Source organism: Ascaphus truei, chromosome 1 (assembly GCF_040206685.1).
Source record: "Ascaphus truei isolate aAscTru1 chromosome 1, aAscTru1.hap1, whole genome shotgun sequence".
Classification (NCBI taxonomy): domain Eukaryota; kingdom Metazoa; phylum Chordata; class Amphibia; order Anura; family Ascaphidae; genus Ascaphus; species Ascaphus truei.
In genome coordinates this window covers 456,095,472-456,119,797 of record NC_134483.1, presented here as the reverse complement: position 1 = coordinate 456,119,797, position 24,326 = coordinate 456,095,472, and the positions used below count along the sequence as shown (strand labels likewise).

Here is a 24,326-nt window from a genome sequence, read left to right as displayed (position 1 = left end):
GGACAAGCCACTTCCAACTCTGAGTCAGGGACATCTAAGTTTTAAGTTATCGCTCAGACGAGCAGCTTTTTGTTTGGCTTTGTTTTCTGTTTACACTGTAGCAGTCCCAGTGCCTGGGACTGAATAAACCAGGTATAGCCTGTTTAAAGGAACAGTACGTGACGTCTCATCATTTAACCTACCCTAAAAGACCGTGTTCTAACAGTCCCGGACAGACGGCGGAGCCCCGGAGTAAGCTGTTTGTCACATATGGTGGAGAATGCGGGCAGAGCACTAGGGGGTCTGCGGGTTGAAGAACTTTGAAAGAAAAAAAAAAAAAAAAAAAGTTTTTTTTCATCCTCTGCAAACAAGATGGAAGACGTGGTGGGTGCGCTGGTACGCAATGTCGCTGCCCAGAAAGACGCGAATGAAACCCAGCAACAGCTGTTAATAGCCCAGCAAGAAACTAATGCAAACCAGCAGCAGACGAATGCAGCCCAGCAACAGCTGCTAATAGCCCAGCAAGAGATTAATGCCAACCAGCAACAGGCGAATGCAAACCAGCAACAGACGAATGCAAACCAGCAACAGACGAATGAAGCCCTGCAAAACGCGAATGCACACCAGCAAGAGACAAACCGCTTGCTGAGAGAGGAGCAACAGCGGTTCGCTCAGGGCTTACAGCCGGAACTCGAGATCCTGAGGGGGACTATCAGTAACCTTCCACTGGCAGCGGCAGCCCCAGTTCCGAAAATGACCAGGGCAAGCCACTACCTTCAGAAGATGGGACCCTCGGATGATGTGGAAGCCTATCTTCTCACGTTTGAACGCACGGCACAGAGAGAGGGATGGCCAGAAGCTGAGTGGGCTGGTCTAATCGCACCCTTCCTAAGCGGCGAACCCCAGAAGGCTTACTTCGATCTAGAGCCAGCCGAAGCTAACGTCTATGCAAAATTGAAGTTCGAGATCCTCGCCCGCCTCGGCGTAACCACGGCTGTTCGTGCCCAAAGGTTTCACGCATGGTCCTTCACGATGGATAAAGCCACCCGAAGCCAGATGTATGACCTCATCCACCTCGCCCGGAAGTGGCTACAACCCGAGATCAACTCAGCAAGCCACATCGTGGAACGGTTGGTCATGGACCAGTTCTTGAGGAAACTTCCCTCTGCCTTACGTCGTTGGGTCAGTCGGAGTGACCCCCACAATGCAGATGAGCTTGTGGCCCTTGTAGAAAGGTACAGTGCAGCAGAAGAGCACCCGCAACCCACAGTCGTGGAGCAACCCCACTACCCGAGGTTCCTGGACTCTTCCAGAGACGGTAAAAGGGTACCGGGGTTAAGGGGCGCTGAAGAGCGGCGACCACCTTCACGCCGCTCCAGCAACAGTGGTTCGCACACTAAGGGCAATAGCCAACATGGGGAGCCAGGAAAAGGCTCTAAGTGGGACACAGACTATGTACCTAAATGTGTAAATTGTCATGAGAGGGGCCACACAGCAAAAATCTGCCCACTAAATGATGAGCCCATGCAATGCAACAGCGTGGAACCTTATTCGCTGTTGTCCCAATGTATGGGCCCTAGCCCAGAGGACCCCTTGAATAACCATCTGTGGGCATTTGTAAAGGTTAATGGTAAGAGGGTTCGGGCACTTCTTGACTCTGGGAGCATGGTCACACTAGTGTCCGAATACCTATTGCCCATTAAGAAGAAACAGGTAAACAGTTCACAAAGAGTGGCAATTTGTTGTATACATGGGGATAATCATGAATATTCCACTGTTGATGTTTTTTTTTAAACAGAATTTGGTTCTTTAGATTTCAAGGTGGGTGTTGTACCCAAACTGGCACATGATGTGTTAATAGGGACTGACTTTCCCCATTTTCTAAAAATGTGGTCCCCAGCTCAGAATAGCGCCCAGAGTTCAATAGCGGACCATAACGAAGTGTTAGAAGAAACAAATCCTTTCCCTTTTTCAGAAATGGATGTTGACGAGGGCCCAAATAAGAAGGGGGAAAAGGAGGAGTGCTGTGAAATTCCCTTCCCCATCACTACTTTGGTAGGGAATACCCCAAATCAAGATGTTGATCAGGCACTTACCACCCCAGTACAGGATAAGACCCTCGCTGACCTAGAGGTCAGTCCTGGGAGTTTTAAGAAGGCCCAGTGGGAGGACCCCACATTAGCGGTAGCAAGGGGAAATATACGGGACCAGAATAGTACTCATGGCCAACCAGATAGGTCACTTGCTTACCCCTACTTCGAGGTAGAGAACGACCTAGTATATCGGGTTGATAAAAGAAAATCAGTTACAACTAAACAATTGTTGGTACCACGGACATTCCGTAATGTAGTATTACACCTCGCACATAGTCATCCATTGGGGGGACACCTAGGGGTGGAAAAGACAAAAGAAAAGGTTCTCCGACGCTTTTATTGGCCTGGGGTTCTGGCAGAAATTACAAACTATTGTTCCTCATGCCCAGAATGTCAGATCACCGCCCCGTTCAAAGCATACCGCAGCCCATTGGTACCCCTTCCCATAATAGAGGTACCATTTGACCGGATTGCTATGGATCTAGTAGGACCCCTAATAAAGTCTGCTAGGGGACATCAGCATATATTGGTAATATTAGATTATGCTACCCGATATCCGGAGGCAGTTCCCCTACGTAGCACCTCTGCTAAAAACATAGCAAAAGAGTTAGTACTTCTGTTTTCCCGGGTCGGAATTCCTAAAGAGATCTTATCTGACCAGGGAACACCATTTATGTCCCAAGTAACAAAAGAGCTATGTAAACTCCTAAAAATCAAGCATCTCAGAACCTCAGTCTATCATCCACAAACAGATGGTTTAGTGGAAAGGTTCAATAAAACCTTAAAGAGCATGTTACGCCGGGCGGTCGATAAGGATGGGAAAAACTGGGACTGTTTGTTACCATACCTGTTATTTGCCATTAGGGAAGTTCCCCAGTCATCCACAGGCTTCTCCCCGTTTGAACTATTGTATGGCCGACATCCAAGGGGCTTACTGGATATAGCCAAAGAAACTTGGGAACACGAGGTTACCCCTTACAGAAGTGTAATAGAGCATGTTGCCCAGATGCAGGACCGCATTGCTGCAGTCCTACCCATAGTGAGGGAACACATGGAGAAAGCTCAAGAAGCACAAAGGAATACGTATAATAAGGGTGCTAGGGTCAGAATTTTTTTTCCAGGTGATAGGGTACTAGTTCTGGTTCCCACCGTGGAGAGTAAATTCCTTGCTAAATGGCATGGGCCATATGAGGTCTTGGAAAGAGTGGGAGAAGTAAATTATAGGGTAAGGCAGCCAGGTAGGAGGAAACCTGAGCAAATTTACCATATAAACCTACTCAAGCCCTGGAAAGATAGAGAGGTCTTGTTAACCCTAGTACCCCCAGGTCCGTCAGAGAATCAAGAAACTGACCCAGAGGTTAGCATAGCTGAAACACTGTCCGTGCATCAGAAACGAGAGGTCCAGAGTTTAGTGAGAAGGAACAAAGAAATCTTCTCTACACAGCCAGGTAAAACTAATGTAATTAAACATGACATAGTCTCTGAACCGGGGGTCCGAGTTAACCTTAAACCGTACCGAATCCCAGAGGCCAAGAGAGAGGCTATAAGTTTAGAGGTTAAAAAAATGCTAAAACTAGGCGTAATTGAGGAATCCCAAAGTGGGTGGAACAGCCCTATAGTTTTAGTCCCAAAGCCAGACGGTACAACAAGGTTTTGTAATGACTACCGGAAACTAAACGCGGTGTCAAAATTTGATACTTATCCTATGCCCAGGGTGGATGAACTTGTAGAGAGACTGGGCAAAGCCCGATATCTCACAACCCTAGACCTAACAAAAGGGTACTGGCAGGTTCCCCTCACAGAAAGGGCAAAAGAAAAAACAGCCTTCTCAACCCCAGACGGCCTCTTTCAATATAAGGTGCTGCCTTTTGGCTTACATGGAGCTCCCGCCACATTCCAAAGAATGATGGATAAAATTTTAAAACCACATGTTCGGTATGCTGCCGCCTACCTGGATGATGTGGTAATCCATAGTGAAGATTGGCAGTCCCACCTTCCAAAGGTCCAAGCTGTGCTCGACGCAGTTCGGTCTGCTGGACTAACTGCTAACCCCGCTAAATGCACTATTGGTCTGGAGGAGGCCAAGTATCTGGGGTATTCTATTGGTAGAGGGTTACTCAAACCACAAACACTCAAAGTAGAGGCGATACAAAATTGGGCAAGGCCAGTCACAAAAAAACAAGTAAGGACCTTTTTGGGGTTAATTGGCTACTATAGGAGGTTTATTCCCAATTTTGCAACTAAGGCAACCCCACTAACCGACCTCACAAAAGCAAGAGGACCGCTAATGGTAAAGTGGTCCCCCGAAGCCGAACAGGCCTTTAGAAGCCTGAAAGAAGCTCTCTGTGCCCAACCAGTGTTGGTCACACCTGACTTCTCCAAAGAGTTCGTAGTGCAAACCGACGCATCTGAGGTAGGGCTGGGGGCGGTACTCTCCCAGGAGTCTCAAGGGGAGGAGCACCCCATCCTTTATTTAAGTAGGAAACTAAATCCCCTGGAGAAAAATTACTCCATAGTCGAGAAAGAGTGTCTCGCAATAAAGTGGCCTGTAGAGACACTCAAGTATTATCTGTTGGGGAGAAAGTTCCGATTGGTCACAGATCATGCACCCCTTACCTGGATGTGTCAAAATAGGGAGAAGAACGCTAGGGTGACCAGGTGGTTCCTAAGCCTACAGCCCTTTAAATTTTCTGTGGAACACAGGTCGGGGCACAAACATGGCAATGCCGACGGGTTGTCAAGGATGCACTCCCTAATATCCATGGTCGCTCACCCCTCGAGGTCTGAGCTGGGGGGGAGGATATGTGACAGAAACCAGGGGTTGGTAATAAACTCCATATACAGGGCTCCCAGGATACTGAACAGTTTCTGTCCTGTCTAAGCTGAACAGGGCAGCCTTGTAGTACAGGCACTCCATTCCACAGTTTGTCTGCTGCCTGTTTTCTGTCACCTGTCATGCTGATTAGAGTTCAGGTATATAAGACCTGTTTCCTGTTTCCTCTGGGCCCCGCCCAAGAGCCTGGAAGGCTGCTGAACTGCAGAGGGGTGAGAAAGCCTCTTTCCCAAATCGCTTCATTCATTCTGTTAAGTTTGTCTAAAGACTGCAAAGGTACTTATTTTGTTGGTGGAAGTGGACAAGCCACTTCCAACTCTGAGTCAGGGACATCTAAGTTTTAAGTTATCGCTCAGACGAGCAGCTTTTTGTTTGGCTTTGTTTTCTGTTTACACTGTAGCAGTCCCAGTGCCTGGGACTGAATAAACCAGGTATAGCCTGTTTAAAGGAACAGTACGTGACGTCTCATCATTTAACCTACCCTAAACGACCGTGTTCTAACAGTCCCGGACAGACGGCGGAGCCCCGGAGTAAGCTGTTTGTCACAATACTTATATATTCTCTTGAAAAAGGGTCATTTAGTTTAACCCTTTGGCCAAAGCATTGTAAGCTTGCGAGCCATGACAAGGCAGACCCTGTTCGCAAGTCCTAACACTACCAGATAAAATACTAATATACCTCTATTAGGATTAACATTCTAATTTACCTCTATTAAAAAGAGCTTGCTGGGGTTTTGGGTTTTATTTAGCAAAGTATACAGTAAATAATCTTCATGGGGAAAAAACAAACAAAAAATACAGCAGTGTTTCCAGTCAATAAGACATAGTGAAACTCAGTATAAACAGTTTCAACGCTTAATCCATTCTCAAATCTCCCATCATATTCTGTGAATTTAAGAAGCAAACTTTGTATTTCAGCAAAGTACGTGGGAAGAAAACTACCTGCAGTGAAGCCAAAACAAAATGCATCATCGCCACGTGATCCCATCATGTGAAGTTCTATTTCAGTGCTTTAGCCAGGTAGTGATTTTGGCAGCTGCTGAGTGCATCAGTTTCTAAAAGTAACAAGAGATTTCCCCACAAACTGCTCCATTTAGAAAGGCAGGGGGGGGGGAGGGGGTGATGCAGTCTTCCAGCCTCCAGGAGATCATGTTTATTGGTGTGTTGGTTTGCTACTTTTTTAGGGGGCAGTTGTTTACCCATCCTTCAGCACCTCCAGTAACAGTTTTCATTTAATAGTTCAGTTTTTCAGCAAGACTAGTTAAATTGTACTACATTTATAATCTGCAGAACTGAAAGGGTTAAACCTTTTAAAGATGGAATTGGTGAGATTGTATGTGCCCTTTTTATGCCATAGGTAGTGATCCTAATCTTACTTTTTTCTTTTCAGTCTGCAAAAGCACGCCTACTAAATTCGCTCATGTTGTTTGTTTTTGGGGATTGTATAAAATGATGGTTAGCAATTAAACATGTACAGGCAGTCCTCGCTTTTCACAGAATGCGTCCCGCAGACCCGCGTCGGGTGCGGGACAGACGGAAAGAGGGACCCATATTAACCGGTGGCAGTTTCCGTTGGATATATGGGAAAACGGCGGCGGATAATGAGTTTTTGGACTGCATTATGCGCCGTCGGAAAACACATCCGACAGAAAGCGGAACGTCGTAAAGCGAGGACTACCTGTATTTTAGGATTCCTGGGGAGAAAAATATAAAACCAAGTGCTTTGTTCCCCTGTATTGTTTGTTTTCTTTTCACCTATTTTGGAGGCATAGCAGGTCAAAGGGGGGGATATTCATTGAACTGTAATATAGTGTCAATCAGGCCTCATGGAAACATCTATTGACGTCAACAGGAGTTTTCGTACAATTATGCCCCAATCGGCACTATCACGTACAGCACACCTGTGAGCAAGTGACCTGCATATGGGACAAGAGTTAATACACAGCTTGCAAGCTGGCCCACTTTTGACCTTCACATGTCCCTCAAATGAACAATATATCCATTCAATCCGTCCAAATTAGTGATGTACCGGGACCTAACAAATACCGAGTGCCCGGGGAAAAAGAAAAAAAGTTGGAAGAGGGCGGTAAGCACAGGGCAGCGGTGGAAGAGGAGGACGGCAGCGGCGGAAAGAGGAGGATAGTAGCCTTTAGAGGACAGCTACAGACAGTTGAGGAAGAGGACAGCAGCCGGTGGCGGCAGGAGAAGAGGACCATGTGAGTGGAGAAGGAGCAGCACAGGTGGACAGTCGGAGAGGAGCACCCCACATCAGTTCAACCTGGAAGTCTTCTCTGACCAACTCGCCTTTCTGCTGCACAAGGTACTTTCACCAAGTTAATATTAACCCCTTACTCAATTGCAATCATATCTATCTGCTCCCACCATCCAAGAAGTAATTCAATATATATAACTATGCACTGCACCAAAACAAAAATCTGTTGTAGCAAAATGTAAATACTCTCTACAAAACGTGCAACAGTTCATTCACACCCTCAAAGCATCACTTATTAAAGAATTGTTTAATATATATATATATATATATATATATATATATATATATATATATATATATATATATATATATATATATAATATATATATATATATATATATATAAAAATACAGTGCTTACTTAACAGAAAAAGATTACAAGAACATACGGTTACAATAAATGCAGAATAGATTATTAAAATAACAGGACAAAACAGAAAACAGAAATCCCTATCCAGTACGTTACCATGTCATAGGTTACTGGCGTAGAAAGATGAAAATGCAAGTGTTCGATCCCAAAACACACCTCTATTGAATTCTGATTTTCATAATACCTTGCTAAGACTTATGTGCTATGTTTCCCCATTGAAACAACATAAGCCCACCCCTGTTATAAATCAGCTGCTAGGTTGACAGTTTTACAACATTGGAAAAAATAACTCCCTAAAATAAATTGTTTACGTTTTTGCCTCAAAATACCGTAGAACGTCTTTTCTCTAATACTTAGACACACGTAAATTATATCAATAGATTTAGGCGATTATGGTGGGTGCAACCAGACTAATTCTGGCCGTCTTTCTCCAAAATTTGAGTGACAAATGGATATCTGTCCTTGGTAGCTCTTATCCATGTGGTGTGTGGTCTTATTGCATGCGTCTCCTTGCAACAATGACAAATATGTACCTGTTATTATGCAGCGTAGATTACGTCACATGATATTCTCATTTTTAATAAAGTCCTCCAAATAACCTCTCCCTGGGATGCACAAGGGACCTCAGGAATGTTAGTTTCCTTGCAAGCGGACAGACTAATATCTGGCCATTGTTTATTGCCTTCTAAACGACACATGTCACTTTTAGTGGGTGATCAGTGATACGCGTGCCTTCCCACCACCCCCCTACACCCCAATTAAGCCCTTTTTGAAGATCAGCACAGACCCAGGAAAAGTCTTGACCTGTCATAAATCCAATATATTGTATTTTGCTACTCAAACTGTAGCTACATTAACCCCATAGGCATCAGATTTATTAAAAGACTTAATAATTTATGATATTATCATGGCCACTATTATAGTTTAATGAATAATCCCCAAAGTGTTAAATAGCCCTTAGCTTAAAAAATAAAAATGTTAATTTGATGCAGATTTTCAGGTAAGCGACATCATACACCTGTGATTTTTTTCTTATACGCTACTAAATATTTTCATACGGAGTATCATAGTTGAATGTAAACAATAGAATTACAATCCCTGAGTATTGTATGTCGATTTACAATTATCAACACCCCAAATCCTAAAAGATAAGTTGCTATTACTACAAACAAATATACCAAGTATACTTTCTTTGAAGTTGTAGTTGGTAATTACTGTGCAATTATTTGCCAACGCGCTGAATGGGGTTTAGAAATAATTGTCTATATAAATCAGATAATAAAAAGAATACATTCCTAAAGAGAAACCTGACCCCAAACTCTTGGGGGGAAAAATTGGGGGAAAATGAATTTTGCTAATACTCACAGAAACCTCCCTCCACTTTTTTTTTTTTTAATTTACTGTGAAAACAGCCTTCACTCGAACATTTACCTTTTCACAGATTTAAAAAATAAATAAATTGTGTGCATGTTTGTGAGGCAAACTGGGATAAGTTTACTATCAATTCATGGTGACTTTAACAAAGACAAAATCAGTCTTGAAAAATATGTTAAAGTGAAGATTAACTGTAGAAGGCATACAACTGTGCCGGTAGATAATAGTATATTGGTGCTTTTCAACAGACACATTCTTCTGACCACAATCTGGTTTATTTTCTTAGTCATTGCTGTTCTGCTACCACACAAATATTAAAATACAAAAGCAAACAAAGAATCACAACATAAAACTGATTTTGTAAAAGTAAAAAAAAGGACTTGAGACTTTGAACATCAACGTTATTAATCAAGCTATATGGATAATACTTTTAATAAAGAGTGGATTGTTATTTGGAGGGAATTACAGACCTGTAAGCCTGACTTCAATAGTAGGGAAACTACTTGAAGGTTTAATACGGGATAATATTCAGGAATACCAAATGGAAAACAAAATTATTAGTAAAAGTCAGCATGGATTTATGAAGGATAGATCTTGCCAAACTAACCTTATTTGTTTCTTTGAGGAGGTAAGTAGGAATTTAGACCAGGGTAATGCAGTTGATGTGGTCTACTTAGATTTTGCAAAGGCTTTTGATACGGTTTCACACAAGAGGTTGGTGTACAAAATAAAGAAAATTGGACTCAGTAATAATATATGCACCTGGATTGAAAACTGGTTAAAGGACAGACAACAGAGGGTTGTCATAAATGGAACTTTTTCAGGTTGGGCTAAAGTCGTGAATGGAGCACCTCAAGGATCGGTACTGGGACCCCTGCTTTTTAACTTGTTTATTAATGACCTTGAGGTTGGGATCGAGAGCAAAGTCTCCATCTTTGCTGATGATACTAAATTGTGTAAGGTAATAGAATCAGAGCAGGATGTAATTTCTCTTCAGAAGGACTTGGAGAGACTGGAAACGTGGGCAGGTAAATGGCAAATGAGGTTTAATGCAGATAAATGTAAGGTTATGCATTTGGGATGCAAGAATAAAAAGGCAACTTACAAATTAAATGGAGATATATTGGGGGAATCCTTGATGGAGAAGGATTTATGAGTGCTTGTAGACAGCAGGCTTAGCAATGGTGCCCAATGTCATGCAGTAGCTGAAAAGGCAAACAAGATCTTATCTTGCATCAAACGGGCAATGGATGGAAGGGAAGTAAACATAATTATGCCCCTTTACAAAGCATTAGTAAGACCATACCTTGAATATGGAGTACAATTTTGGGCACCAATCCTAAGAAAAGACATTATGGAACTAGAGAGAGTGCAGAGAAGAGCCACCAAATTAATAAAGGGGATGGACATTCTAACTTATGAGGAGAGGCTAGCTAAATTAGATTTATTTACATTAGAAAAGAGGCGTCTAAGAGGGGATATGATAACTATATACAAATATATTCAGGAACAATACAAGGAGCTTTCAAAAGAACTATTCATCCCACGGGCAGTACAAAGGACTCGGGGCCATCCCTTAGGCCTCGTTCAGGGTGCCAGCTGCAGGACTCGGAGGGAGGGCGGGAGGGAGGCAGTGCGGCAGTTTGCTGGGCGATCTGTGTTTATCCCCCAGCAGACTTTTCAGCGTTGGGGAGGGGGCGGGGTTACACACAGCAGGGTAAGTATCGAGGTTGCAGTCATGAAATCATTCTGAAGAATAATTTCATTGGCTGCCTAGGTCCCAGTGAGGCTGCTGCAGCTCCAAAAAACGAAATTTTCGTATATTGAAACTGTAGTCAGCTTCAACTCCTGGCCTCGGAGACAGGGCGGTTGCTACCCTGATAACCAGTATTCAAATTGAATACTTTGTTTCTCAAGGCAGCACGCACGGCAGCACGCCCTCCCTCCGAAGCCAGCACCCTGAACGAGGCCTTAAGGTTGGAGGAAAGGAAATTTCACCAGCAACAAAGGAAAGAGTTCTTTACAGTAAGTGCAGTTAAAATGTGGAATTCATTACCCATGGAGACTGTGATGGCAGATACAATAGATTTGTTCAAAAAAAGGTTGGACATATTTTTAGATGGGAAAGGTATACAGGGATATACCAAATAAGTATTCATGGGAAGGATGTTGATCCAGGGATTAATCTGATTGCCAATTCTTGGAGTCAGGAAGGAATAAATTTTTCCCCTTAATGGGGTTTTTTGTTTGCCTTCCTCTGGATCAATAAGTAAGTATAGATATAGAATAAAGTATCTGTTGTCTAAATTTAGCATAGGTTGAACTTGATGGATGTACGTCTTTTTTCAACCTCATCTACTATGTAACTATGTAAATAGCCATGCCTACGAAAACAGACCTTTCTTTTTCCTTCTAAATTCCAAATGTTAGCATGTGCAGTCTCTGTACTGTGTTGAACTGTGATAGTAGGATTGTTTAAACGCTCTCATCAGTATGTTTAAAGAGGCATTCAAATAATGGGGGCTGTTCCTGTAAAATTAGAGATGTCTAATAGCCCATACACTTAAATGAGTAGCAGGGGGATTTTGGTGCTGGGAGGTGTCTTTTGGCATATAACAGCTTATGGCCCCAAATCTCCATGAGACCCATTTTTAAATGGCATATGCTATTTGTATATGTAGAAGAAGTAGATGTACTCAGTATCTCCCATTGCCATCTCACTTCCGCAGCTGCCTCTCCAGTACAATAAGCACAAAGTCTAAAAGAAGATCCCCGTCTATGGCTGTGAAATAACAGACCCTCAGTCTCACAGATTATCTCACAGGCAATTACTGTACTTTTTTTTATCTGTTGTAGGTTAGACTTAAGCGGTTCCCAGACAGGGAGACGGAGCTTCACAACATGCTGGAATAGAGGCTTTTGTACTTTGAGCATATTTCATATCCATCAAGGATATCCCATAGGCAAAATTATTCTGAACACAATGATCATGACAAAGGCTTGAAGATTAACCTCTATTGGAGAGGACAGCAACTCTCTGCCACTTCAGTTTACAACCCTTGAAGCAAAAAGCTCAGCTTCCAATGTATAATATTGATCCCTGATATGTCCTGGAACAGGAATATCAATCACTGCTCCCTCTGTTCCCCCCCCCCCCTTCTTGCAGCTCTGCCTGCTAGCTTTATTGTATGTAAGCTTTCCCTGCAGCTTCACTCCTAGTGCAGATGGAATGGATACATTTATGTTACTATTCTCTCTCCAGTCTGCTAGACCCTGGTTGCCCTGGCAACATCTCTAGTCCTCCAAGTTAAATGGACTTTTCCATTCTCCCCTGTCTGTTTTCACAGGTAGTTCTCCCTGACCCTATTCCTGTGTTACAACCATTACACACTTCCTTTTCCTTCCTACCTGGCTGAGTGAGTACTCCTATGCTACACACCTCTTGGCAAGGCCATTTCCTTTTTATCTGATTCTGATTATAAAGCACCCACACCGAGAAGCTCTCTCTCAACACCATACCAGCAACAAGTGCCTGTATATAACTGATGCTTTCCCAATAAAGTGAAGAAAATATAGCAGGACTTGGTGTGCTTTGGAAAGGGGGCTGAGTTAAGCTAACTGGAGCTATTCACACATCACACGTGACCCTGGTTCCAGGATATGATATATTAATTATATCACCCTTTTGCCCTCTGATTTTTCACAGAGAACCACCATCATCTGGAGAAGGAGACCTCTTAGCTGAGTCGCTGACCCCTCCCGCAGGGAAGGAGTGCAGTCTGCTTTTCTCAGCTTGTAGGGCGAGTCTCTAAAGCGAAGGGCAGTTTATAAAATGTGTCAGTGGAAATGACAAGGGTGTGGGTATAATGTGGGGTGTAAATGAACTGCTTGCATGTGTTGCTATTGCTGTTAATGTTTGGGTGCTATGACTGCATGCTATGAGATAATGTGATATGACTATGATTCATCTGTCCCTGCTAAAAATATTAAGCTGTTGGACTGTAAAGTGCTTATATTTTCCATACATTTATGTATCACATTGGTACTCACAAATGAATTATGTAAAACGACCTTGGTGCGCATCACAAGGGCTGGTACGATGATATTCCTTATGAAATGCACTGTGTCAGGCTCAATTAGAAAGTCTCAAGGGCTGACCAAGCCTTCAGCTATCAGGCAGCTGCTGTCTCAATCAGAACACAACACTAAGGGGCCTATTTTGTGAGTTAAAATGTTAGTGCTAAAAAGTAGTACAGACTTTCATAAAAAGTGCATCATACAGTATGTATGAAGGCCGTCGTGTTACTTCATGTATATGATGCGTGTAGTCTGTTAAGTTTGACACATTGCGTCATGTTTAATACTTGATTGATACAAAACAGAATTGTGTATTTTTTTATTTATACCTTGTATTAGTACTATAAATAACGGTATTATTAAAGCAGCAGTCCAAGCTGCCATTTTTGCCCCCCCCCCCCTTCAATATGTGCATCAATACCATCCACACAATGATAAGTAATTAGCTAAGTTGCCAATCGGCGAAGATTCCGCTCAGGGGTTCACTAAATGGCTGTCAGTGCAGCAGAAGAGGACCAAAGATGCAAAGTTCTGTGGGGAAGATCATGTGACCAGGCAGTCACTAGATACAATTGGTGCACTGCTAGAGAGGGCAGGGCTTAAAAAAGGGGTGTGCAAGAGTCTGTTTCAGAAGAGGAAGGGGATGTGACTTTGTAAAAGATTGCTATAGAAACAAAAAAATGCTTGTTATATTATAATACATTAAAAATGTAATTCAGAGTTGTTTTTAAAAAAAATGCTACAAGTATTTTCTTATAGTACAGAACGGATTTAGTTTAAAAAAAAAAAAAAACACGTAGGATATTGCTTGGACTGCAGCTTTAAATCCAACCACAGCAAGAGTACAAGTCACAATGTAGCCCATCCACAATATATTCTTGAAGGATTCTGCTATTCTCAAAAAGGTTTAAAACCACTGACCTAGATCAGCAGTTCTTCTGTAGTACGGCCACTGTCATTTTATTTAATTTCTGATACTACAAGTCAATGACAACATATTTCATAGAGGAGCCAACAAGAAACCATAGCCCACAAAGTAAACACCTGGGCAACATCAGTGTATCAAGTCAGTGCCCGAATAGTCTGAGAGTGGTGACAAAAAAAAAAAAGATAAACTGAGCTACAACAACAGAAAACAAAGTAAATTAATAAATGAAACAATGCAAAGTGTACTAAAAGGCAAATGATTAACAAGCAAAAACAGGCTTGGCAGCTCTAATCTCAGCTGTAAAATCAATGACAAACCGATTCTCGTCTCTCTTCTCATTAGTTTTGGTAGTGGGCAAATGTAATAAAAAGAAAGTCCTTTATTCCGCAGCTGGGGTCAGTAACAAGTGTTGCAAACTTTCAGCATTTACAAATGTATCCCAAGTCCAGGTGCGATACATGCATAGTTTGAATGCAGGATTTCCTTGCTTTCCTCTGATTCGTTATCTTGGGATTTAATAGCCTAGAAACAGACAATGCAGAGAGAGCTCTTTAGCTGGTTGCCTGCAGGCAGTCATTGGCCTCGGAGTGTCCCTTGGATTGTTTACTTATGCTAGTTTCACTGTAGCATGCAGCAAAGTACAAATTGTTACACTGAAATTAACTTGCAAGTTGAGGTTATATAAATATGTATAGAACAGGTGGTAATGCATTCAAATTCTTAAACAAGAATATTTTTAAAGGGAAAATGTGTCCAAACTGCTCTATTTTTACAGGATTGGATATAGGGGGTCATCCGAAGCTAAACTGCGCTACGGGGACTCCCCGGTTCCCGAGATACTGGTTAACTTACCAGTATACCTTAAAAGGTCTTAAAAGGGGGGTTAAATGGTCATTTCATAGCAAGATACAGCCGATGTTGTAGCCATTTTGTTTCCCTTAACGGAGATTGAAACCTGGTAACTTTACCGGTAAGTATCTCAGGAATTAGGGGGTCACCAGACCTAGAAATAGCTGTGTTTGACTCTAGGGGCCCCCAGATTCCCATCCTGTAAAAAAAAGTGAGGCTTAACCAAGTTTTTAAAAAAATACACACACGAGTAGGAGGAATTGCTCCTTTAAAAGTATCCTAAATTACATTATAATACTCTTGTGGCCCTTTCGCCTCTTAATTTTCGCTCAGATTTGGTTCCTTTGGAAATCTAGTTCTAGAGCCCTGCCCTAAAGTCTGGGTCAGCCATTCTGCCGAGTTACATTTCTGGTAACTTATTGTACTTTCAGGTCTGTGCTGAAAACCAGTAGCACTACAGCCTTTGGATTCCATTTACTGTAGTATCTTGGAATTCCAGCCAAGTATTCACGGACTGCAAAACTAGCAAGTTTAGGATAATTGAAACTTTAATACGTATTAATATGTTAGCCCTAAGCAAATATGAATCTACAGATGAGCAGTAGCAACGGTTATTGCTCCCACTGGTGCATTACGGTGTTGGCATAATATGCGTTATCACTGCCATTCACTCCTATGGAAACTCTGATATTGCAAGGTGAATTTGTAGATTCATTGCAGGTTGGACCTTTGACCACCTTGAGAGACAGAGAAAAAAACATCAACGTGCCAAGTTACTCATAAATATTTGGGGGGCTGGGTGTATTTAAACAAAATAAGAAAAACAGCCATTTACCTCTCCAACTGGCAGTGCTTTTTACTTCAACAATATTCTAGATATGTAATCAATAGCATAGTTACCCTATTTCCTCGATTCTCAGACGCACCTTTTTTCCAATTTTCACGTCTGAAATCGGGGTGCGTCTTAGAATCAATGTATTAAAAAAAAAATAAAAAAGGGCCTACAGTACTAACCCCCTCTCTTCACTTTCCATGTTTCAGGAGGGGTCCCATGTCAGCGGAGGACGAAGCGAGCGGCGGCAGGAGAGGTGCCACGTCTGCAGATGGTTAAAGATGGACAGTGGGCGGGAGTGCGGCAGCAGGACAGGTCCCAGTCTGCAGGTGAATGAAGATAAGACAGCGGACAGGCGTGCGGTGGCGGCAGGACATCATAATAGCAGGAGAGCTGAGCAGGAGCAAAGCGGCATAGGGGAACGGCTTGGGAGGTGCACACTGTAAAACCAGAAGTTGACCAGGGTCTGACTTCCGGTAAGAGTGTGCAACTCCTAAGCCGTTTCCTTATGTCGCTCTGCTCCTGCTCAGCTCTCCTGCTATTATGTCTCCTGTCGCTGCCATCGCACGCCCGCTGTCTTATTTCATTCACCTGCAGACTTGGGACCTATCCTGCCACCGCACTCCCGCCACACACCCGCCTGCTGTCCATCTTCAACCATCTGCAGACATGGGACCTCTCCTGCCGCCTCCGCCCGCTTCGTCCTCCACTGACATGGGACATCTCCTGAAACATGGTAAGTGAAAAAGAAGAGGACCAAAGATGCAAAGTTCTGTGGGAAGACCATGTGACCAGGCAGTCACTAGATACAATTGATACACTACTAGAATGAGGATAGGGTTCAAAAATGGGTGTGCCGAGCCTGTTTCAGAAGAGGAAGGGGGTGTGACTTTGTAAATGGTTGCTATAGAAACAAAAATGCATGTTACATTATAATACATTAAAAATGTCATTTAGAGTTGTTTAAAAAAAAATGCTACAATATTTTCTCATAGTACAGAACTGATTTCTTAAGAAAAACACATAAAAGCTACATTAATGGCATTTCGAAAATGTCATTTTATAGTAATTAAAAATGTAGTTTAAGTGATTTAGGAAACTTGTGATTAGATTATGTTCTCTGAAATTTGTGGAGTGATGGCAGCAAAATTAACAGTGATGTAGGTGTCCCATGAAGTAAACCATTTTTCAACTTTGGCTTTAATAAATATTTCACTATGTCACTATTTGCCAGTTCTCTTCATATCTTTCCAATACATTGATGCTTGGCACATACTGTAGTTCCGTAACTGCTTGGCAGGCACATAAGAAATGCACCTTATGTACAGTATATGATGTGTCATGCAACAACATTACTACATGGCTGATGCATCACATACACCCAATGGAAGAACATCTGGGCTTTTGTAAGATTTTCACACTCTTACTGTCAGACTCATTTAGGTTTTTGAGAATAACAAACGTTTGGCACTTTTGGCAGTGCTGCGAGATTGTCAGCCTCACTCCGCCTAAAGTTTAGCACTTATCAAATATCTAACGTAGTGGCTCAGAATAAAGAATTCAACTGTTATGGGGCATACTTTATACGCCATGGAGATTTCTTTATACATGTTGTGGCCCTCATTCTCTCCCGTCTCGATTACTGTAACATCCTGCTGTCCGGCCTTCCTGCCTCTCACCTGTCTCCCCTACAATCTATCCTAAATGCTGCTGCCAGAATCACTCTACTCTTTCCTAAATCTGTCTCAGCGTCTCCCCTGCTGAAATCACTCTCCTAACTTCCCATCAAATCCTGTATCACACACTCAATTCTCCTCACTTTTAAAGCTTTACACTCTTCTGCCCCTCATTACATCTCAGCCCTAATTTCTCGCTATACACCTTCCCAACTCTTGCGTTCTGCTCAAGGATGTCTTCTCTCTAACCTTTTGTATCTAAAGCCCTCTCCCACCTTAAAATCTTTCTTACTGACTGCCCCACACCTCTGGAATGCCCATCCCCTCAATATCTGACTAGCACCCTCTCTATCCACCTTTACAACCCACCTTAAAACACACCTGCTTAACGAAGCATATGAGTAGCTCCGTGGCTGAAACTTTACACCTCATACATAAACCTTGGCCCCTTGCAGACGCACTTACCAGAACACCTTCCTACTGTCTGTACGTTCTTCCTACCAACCAATTCAATTGTAAGCTCTTCAGAGCAGGGACTCCTTTTCCTAAATGTTACTCTTCTGTCTGAAGCACGTCTTCCCATTATGTGTTATTTATATGATTGTCACATGTATTACTGCTGTGAAGCGCTACTGCTGCGGCACAGTTTATTCGAGCATTTGCCCGTTCTGTGCCGCAGCAGTAGCCGGGCGCGCGCCGAAGCAGCGGAAGAGCGCCCTCCGATCGGGGCGCTCTCCCTACCGCTGCCGGGTCCGCCGGGTCCCCCGGAACCCCCTGCCGCTGTCCCGCGATCGCGGGACACCAGGGCTCCCTCGGGGAGCCCCTGGACGCGCGTGCAGGGGGCGCACGCTCCCGAAGACGCGTGACCGCGCGTCTATGACGCGCGGCACGCCGAGGGGCGGCCACTAGCAAGCCGGGAAATCTCCCGGCTTGCGGATCTGGCCGCAGTGTAATAAACTGTGTCGCCAGTGTATGTACATCAATGACGCTATATAAATAAAGGCATACATACATGTTGTAAATAGTATGTAAAAGTATAATAGCAGATCATTCTCATCATTAACGAGATAATATATGTTGGCCACTTTCAAAGGTAATTGCTTTCCCATCAAACACTGAAGGTTTGCTTTAAGACGTTTGTTCTGTACTTAACACATGGAGATGAAGAATCTGTAGGACTTAAAGTTTAAAGTAGTATATGTACTTTTAATTGAATCAGGTTGCATTAAAAAGGTGGATATACAAAAAAAAAAAAAAGCCATTCATAGCTCAAAGAAAGCACAATAAAATACTTGAATCTTCCAAAAGTTCCCATGGTAAAATGTAATATATATTTGCAGTGGTCGACAAATCACCAAAAAATCTACTCGCCGAACAGAAAAATCTACTCGCCACCTAGTACCACATGTGTGCTGCTTGGGCCAATAGGAGCTCGCCACGATGTTAAATCCACTCGCCCGGGGCGTGCAAATGTATAGGTTTGTCGAACACTGTATATTTGTATAGTCTGGGTATAATCAGCAGCTTTTAAATGAAGGAGTGCAGAGTGCTAGGAACAAGCCCAAGGGTTAACATTGGAGATAGAGACTGTCCAAGATATAAATCAGAGTGAACCCAATGGCTCTTTGAGGACAATTGGTGGGGGTATGCAGTGCAGAGGAGAAACAAATTACCTCTGTCTCTCTGAAGTCACGGTTCAGCGTGTAGCTGCTCCAAATGAAGGACTGTCTCCTTGTAACCAGGCAGTGCGAGTCCCATGTAACAAAGTCTGCAAGGCTGCTGCGTGCCACTCCAATAAGGAAACAGGATGCAAAGAGGTAGCGAGGGATTGGTTGAACAGCAGACCCAGGAAAAAGCACTTAACAACTCACCGGGTAAGTACAAAAAAAAAAAAAAAGTTTATTAAACTACATAATAAAAAACAGAAAATGATGGGGACAAAACAGGGGGATTCTCCTCCCACGCATTTCACGCTAACAGCGCTTTCTCAAGGAGTATATGATATAATACTCCTTAAGAAAGCACTGTTAGCGTGAAATGCGTGGGGGGTGGAGAATCCCCCTTGTTTTGTCCCCATCATGTTCCGTGTTTTTTATTATGTACTTACCCGGTGAGTTATTAAGTGCTTTTTCTTGGGTCCGCTGTCCAACCAAGCCCTCGCTACCTCTTCGCATTAAAAAGGGGGGCAGAAGGTATTACCAATTGCATAGTTTTTCCAAGCCTACTGATCATAGGACAGCTCATACAGTGAGATACCAACTACGATCATGGCAGTGTATATTTTATACACAAACTAAAAAAGATCGATATTAATGACGGAAATCTTTTAATATGTCCAGGACCAAAGCCAAAGTCTGGCAAATTGTTCTGTATAAAAACGTCCTCTTACTCATTCATAAAATCATTTAATCTACTGCGACATACTGTATAAATGGAGTCTAGTGTTTAAAATAGTGAACCACGTCACTTAGTTATGCATGTGCAATGACACTGGGGGCTTCCCGAATGTTAAAAGGACGCCAAAGAACATTTAGCATTTTACATGTTTGCTTTGGTTCCTAGAATAATATTTGTACAGTATATTTGACAGAATTGTTTTTCTCTTTTTAAAGGGCCCCCTGACAGTGAAGAAGTTAAACGAAATGAAATCAACGCATGTCAATGTTCACAGACCGCGATCATAAAAAGCATATTTAGAAGTAATAATGTGGTAAATCAAACTGGGTCAGGTGCACAAATATAAATGCAGAAGAACACACACTGTTAAAATTAGTTTTGTAAAACAGCTCAAGTCTGAATGTGGGTGACAGCCAATGCTAAATTAGAAAAATATAAAGCAGGGTGGCTCCTTAACCACAAGTATTGGGGAGGAGAATCAGGTGCATTCCTGTGATTTTAAATCAGACTTTCCCCATTCCTCAGACTAATAATAGATTTAATTTTTCTGTGATTTCAGGGGATAAACTATGTAAAAAATCCAGTTCAAGGATACAATACTGTAGTCGTAAAATGGTTCAGCACTATGTAACTTGAACTCTTTAATATACTTTACTCCAATTATTATTATTATCACATTTCACCACACCCCACACACGTGGTCATCAATAGACAGTATTGTGTGATCACAATTTTCTTTATCTCCAATGCCCTAGCTGTTGCAAACAGATTAACCCTTTCTGCACTAGAGGCACCCGCAACAGAATCCACCGATTTAGCAAAAAGGTATAATTTCAAAAACACAATGCACAATCTTAGACTTACACAGTAACGCTTGTACACAAACACAGTGCTGGCAGATCAGACCTGACCTACTGTACATACTGTCTACATACTGTAATGAACGTCTGGGGAAATCCGGCATACCATGTAAACGTGTCTCATCACAACAGCACACTGCAATGCCATCAATGCATAGGGATGTGGCTCAGAACACGGAACTCTCACATAGAATATGCCACGGTGTGCACTGTGCAGTCACTCACTGGCGGCTTTGTATTTGAACTCAGGGCACCTACCTCCACATGTATTAACAGCACCATTACTTCCTCATCCACTTATGTTGATTTTCTTGTGACTTAAAAAAAAAAACCCCAAAAAACAACTTCACGCGCACTATCCTGATTGTACGGCTGTTTGGTACAGTACCTATTCTGTATGGTGACCGAGATGAGGGTTAATGTGCCATTAAATATACAATTACGTCCCTTTACTAGGATAAGACGTATTGCCTTAATTAGCTGTGCATTACCCTTCTTGCCCCCCTGGTAAGCTCTCTGACCTCCCACACTCTGCATAACCATACTACTTTATGATCACGGTCACTCAAGAGTTAAAGTGTGATGGTACTTAAGGGCACCACTACTTTCTTTTTTTATTTATAACCTCACAGTATCACCATGTGTTTTGACTGAGTTTATAGTTTAATAAACAATAATGTATTTCAGCCATTGCTCTCTCTTTCTATCTCTCTCCAAGCTGTCAGTACTCTCTATCAGTTCTCTCTCTATCAGTTCTCTCTCTATCAGTTCTCTCTCTCTCTCAGTACTCTCTATCAGTTCTCTCTCTCTCAGTACTCTCTCAGTTCTCTCTCTCTCTATCAGTTCGTTCTCTCTCTCTCTCTCATGAAGATTACATTTTCTCTCATCAGGTTGGCACTGTTATTTTGTATCCTTCTCTCTCTTCCCAGTCGTCCCCTAAACAGCCACCCCTCACTTTCCTTTCTCTTACCAATTACAAGAGTCAGCAGCAGGTGCAGGTGAGTGTCAGCGCGTCCATCAATCCCTGCCTGTCCAGTACACATCGGGAGCCAGGGCAGGCAAAGGGGTCCCACACCCACAAGCAATCACAGGACATGCAAGCTACAGAAAGAAAGGGTGACAGTGACACACTGTGCAAAGGGCCAGCTACGGGAGGTGACTGCCTGCTGCTCACTGCTCCTGCTGCAATCCCCATGATATGCCCCTCCCCTGGCTCTCCAAATAGCACAACCCACCACTTCCCAAAGCTCACATCATGTATGACCACATGAAAGGCTTGCACCGGTTGTCTGCGCCAGCAGAGCATCTCAACACTTTCTTACCCTGCTCTAGGTTTGCACAGGGGAGCACTAAGAATGAAAAATATTTTATTTTTTCCAACGATGTCATTTTATTTTTCTCTTATTGGTTTCCAAAGTGTATTTGCTATATGTTTTTATTAAAGTAATGTTATGCAGTGTTACCCATTAAAAGTTAAATACAGCATGTAAATCTGTTTGCCATTTAGACTTCGGTGAGTGGGACAGGTTGATCTAGTCCCAGCCCAAAAGGGATATCCATTCCAGGATGCTTTGAGAATGAAATTAACCTAATTCCAATATGGGTTCAGTTAGCCACACAAACTGCAGAGGATTAGAGATTGACTGCAGCAGATAATTTAAAGCACCAGTCCCACGTGTTTTTTAATCTGAACCAGAGGGTCCCCAGAGCTGATCCCACAGCGGTCCTCCCATGGTCGGGGAGCCCCTGTTTCCCAACTCCAGTCCTCAGGGAACCCCAACAGGTCAGGTCTTAAGGATATCCCTGCTCCAGCACAGGTGGCAGAGTCAAAATGACTGAGTCGCTGATTGACCCACCTATGCTGGAGCAGGGATATCCTTGAGACCTGTCCTGTTGGGGTTCCCGGAGGACTGGAGTTTGGAAATACTGCCCTAACATATGCCAGTTTGGGCACAAAAAAATACAAATATGGTTTCAGGGTCACCAATAGAAAGTTGCGAAACCATATCACGAAGACGTTACAGCTTTCTATTGGCTGCCGGAGCAGGGCTCGCCCCGGTGACCATATTGTGTCTGCCTGGTGGAGAAACTGCCAGTATCTCGGGAAGCAGGGGGGTCCTGGGAAGTCAGCATTGCTGATCTCAGAGCGAACCTCCCCCCCCCCCATTCATTTACAATAATAGTAATAAAACCAGTAGTGCAGACTGCTGCTTTAATGAATACAGTTTTACTGCTTAAGGGGACAAGTCCCAGAAACATCGCTGATCCAAAAATATTATATCTAATTGCGACTCCAACTGGCCTACAAACACCAACAGAGAAACACCTCCTGCGAGGAAGGAGTCCCACGAGAAGGAGAACAACGTAAGCCAGATAACAACGTAAGCCAGATAACACACCTGCACAACATGTCATGCATTAAAGCAGCAATCTCCCCAGAGGCCGATATGAATTGAACTTCCTGGTATCTAATGTTGTTTTTTTTTTATTAAGTGATGTTTATTAGGGTAAATTCAAAATACTCTGAAGCCACAGAAAATCTCCCATTAACTTCAATGGGTATTTTTGTCCAAAAATTGCCAGAATGGATGCTTTTGAGTACTGTATATAGAATTACCCCCTTAGTGTTTATAATTGGGATTTTCGTCATCTGTAGCTTTCCTTAGAGACTGCACGGAGCTATACGGAGAGCTTCATTTTAACCTCCTGGACACTTAATATTTCAAATGCTGATATCTTCTGAATGGATCATCAGATTTAATCAATAAAAACAGCTTTGTAAATGACAGGAATAGATTTCTTGTGGTAATTCCAAACAATGCGCATGGACTGATGCGTTAACACTGCAAATTGGGTCTTTTCTGTTAGATTTTTGTTGACGGGGAAGTTGTGCTGGGACGCCTGCTCATTATAAAATGCAGCATGAGAGCGGCTTTAGCAGGGGCTCGCGCACGCTTCCACAGGCGTGCAGAAGCGGAGCCGACAATCAAATTTTAGTTTAAGCGCGCAGGGCCGGTCAAGTGTGCGGTGCGCCCAATGAGGACGAACCAGCTCCGTGACATTACTGGTCCGCCCATAGACACGCCCCTGGACGGCGCAAGTAGTAAGGCCAGGGAAAGCACCCGCTTTCCCTCCGCATCCGCGCGCCTCCCACGGGCTTAGTGTCTATGGACTCAGCCATAGGAGGTGTCACTTGGAAGCTCCTAAATCATACACTGCCATACTGTTTAAAATACAGTGTGCCTATTTTCATGTTGTATACTATATGTTGGCGGGTCCCCTCCGGTTTTCTGTTTTCCTCTAGGGCAAAGTAAAAGTATTCAGATGAATAGCAATGGCTTTGCATGTCTGCAATATTTCACCAAAGGTCATGCAATAAGCACAAAACAAAATACTGTTGGTTTCCCGGACCGGTTATACATGTGTGAGCCAGACTTCAGACCCTTAGCTTGACCCTTAGCCAGACTATCATGGTACCCCCCATCTCCCATAATAATACGGAGCACAGTCCCAAATTACAGCTCTCCTGCAAGTATGCAGTCAAATAATTTTATTGTGTGTGTTTTCCTTCTTTTTCTGGAAAGACTGTGTTCAGATCAAGAGTACAGCAGTCAGCTGCAAAATGGGGATGTAAATGAACTGTATTTTCTAAGGAACCACAGCACTAGGACTGCGTTACCATTTTTAAGTACTGCACACGCTAAAAAATTATGTTTGGGTAACGTACCTTGCACGTTCTTCAAAGTGGCCAATACCACTAGTTAGGGGATTCTCGTTATAGCACTCAG

General features: G+C 42.9%; 1 protein-coding gene across 2 annotated transcripts in view; it reads right to left on the bottom strand.

Annotated features, from left to right (window-relative positions):
- BTC (betacellulin) overlaps window positions 1-21,722 on the bottom strand; it is a 56,961-nt gene extending 35,239 nt beyond the window's left edge. The window contains exon 1 of one of the 2 annotated variants that reach the window (XM_075565433.1): window positions 21,509-21,722. In XM_075565433.1, the coding sequence (XP_075421548.1) occupies window positions 21,509-21,581 (73 nt within the window). In that variant the 5' untranslated portion in view covers window positions 21,582-21,722. The remainder of the gene's footprint in view (window positions 1-21,508) is intronic. The other variant, XM_075565424.1, reaches the window with a different exon arrangement.
- Window positions 21,723-24,326: the final 2,604 nt, after the last annotated feature.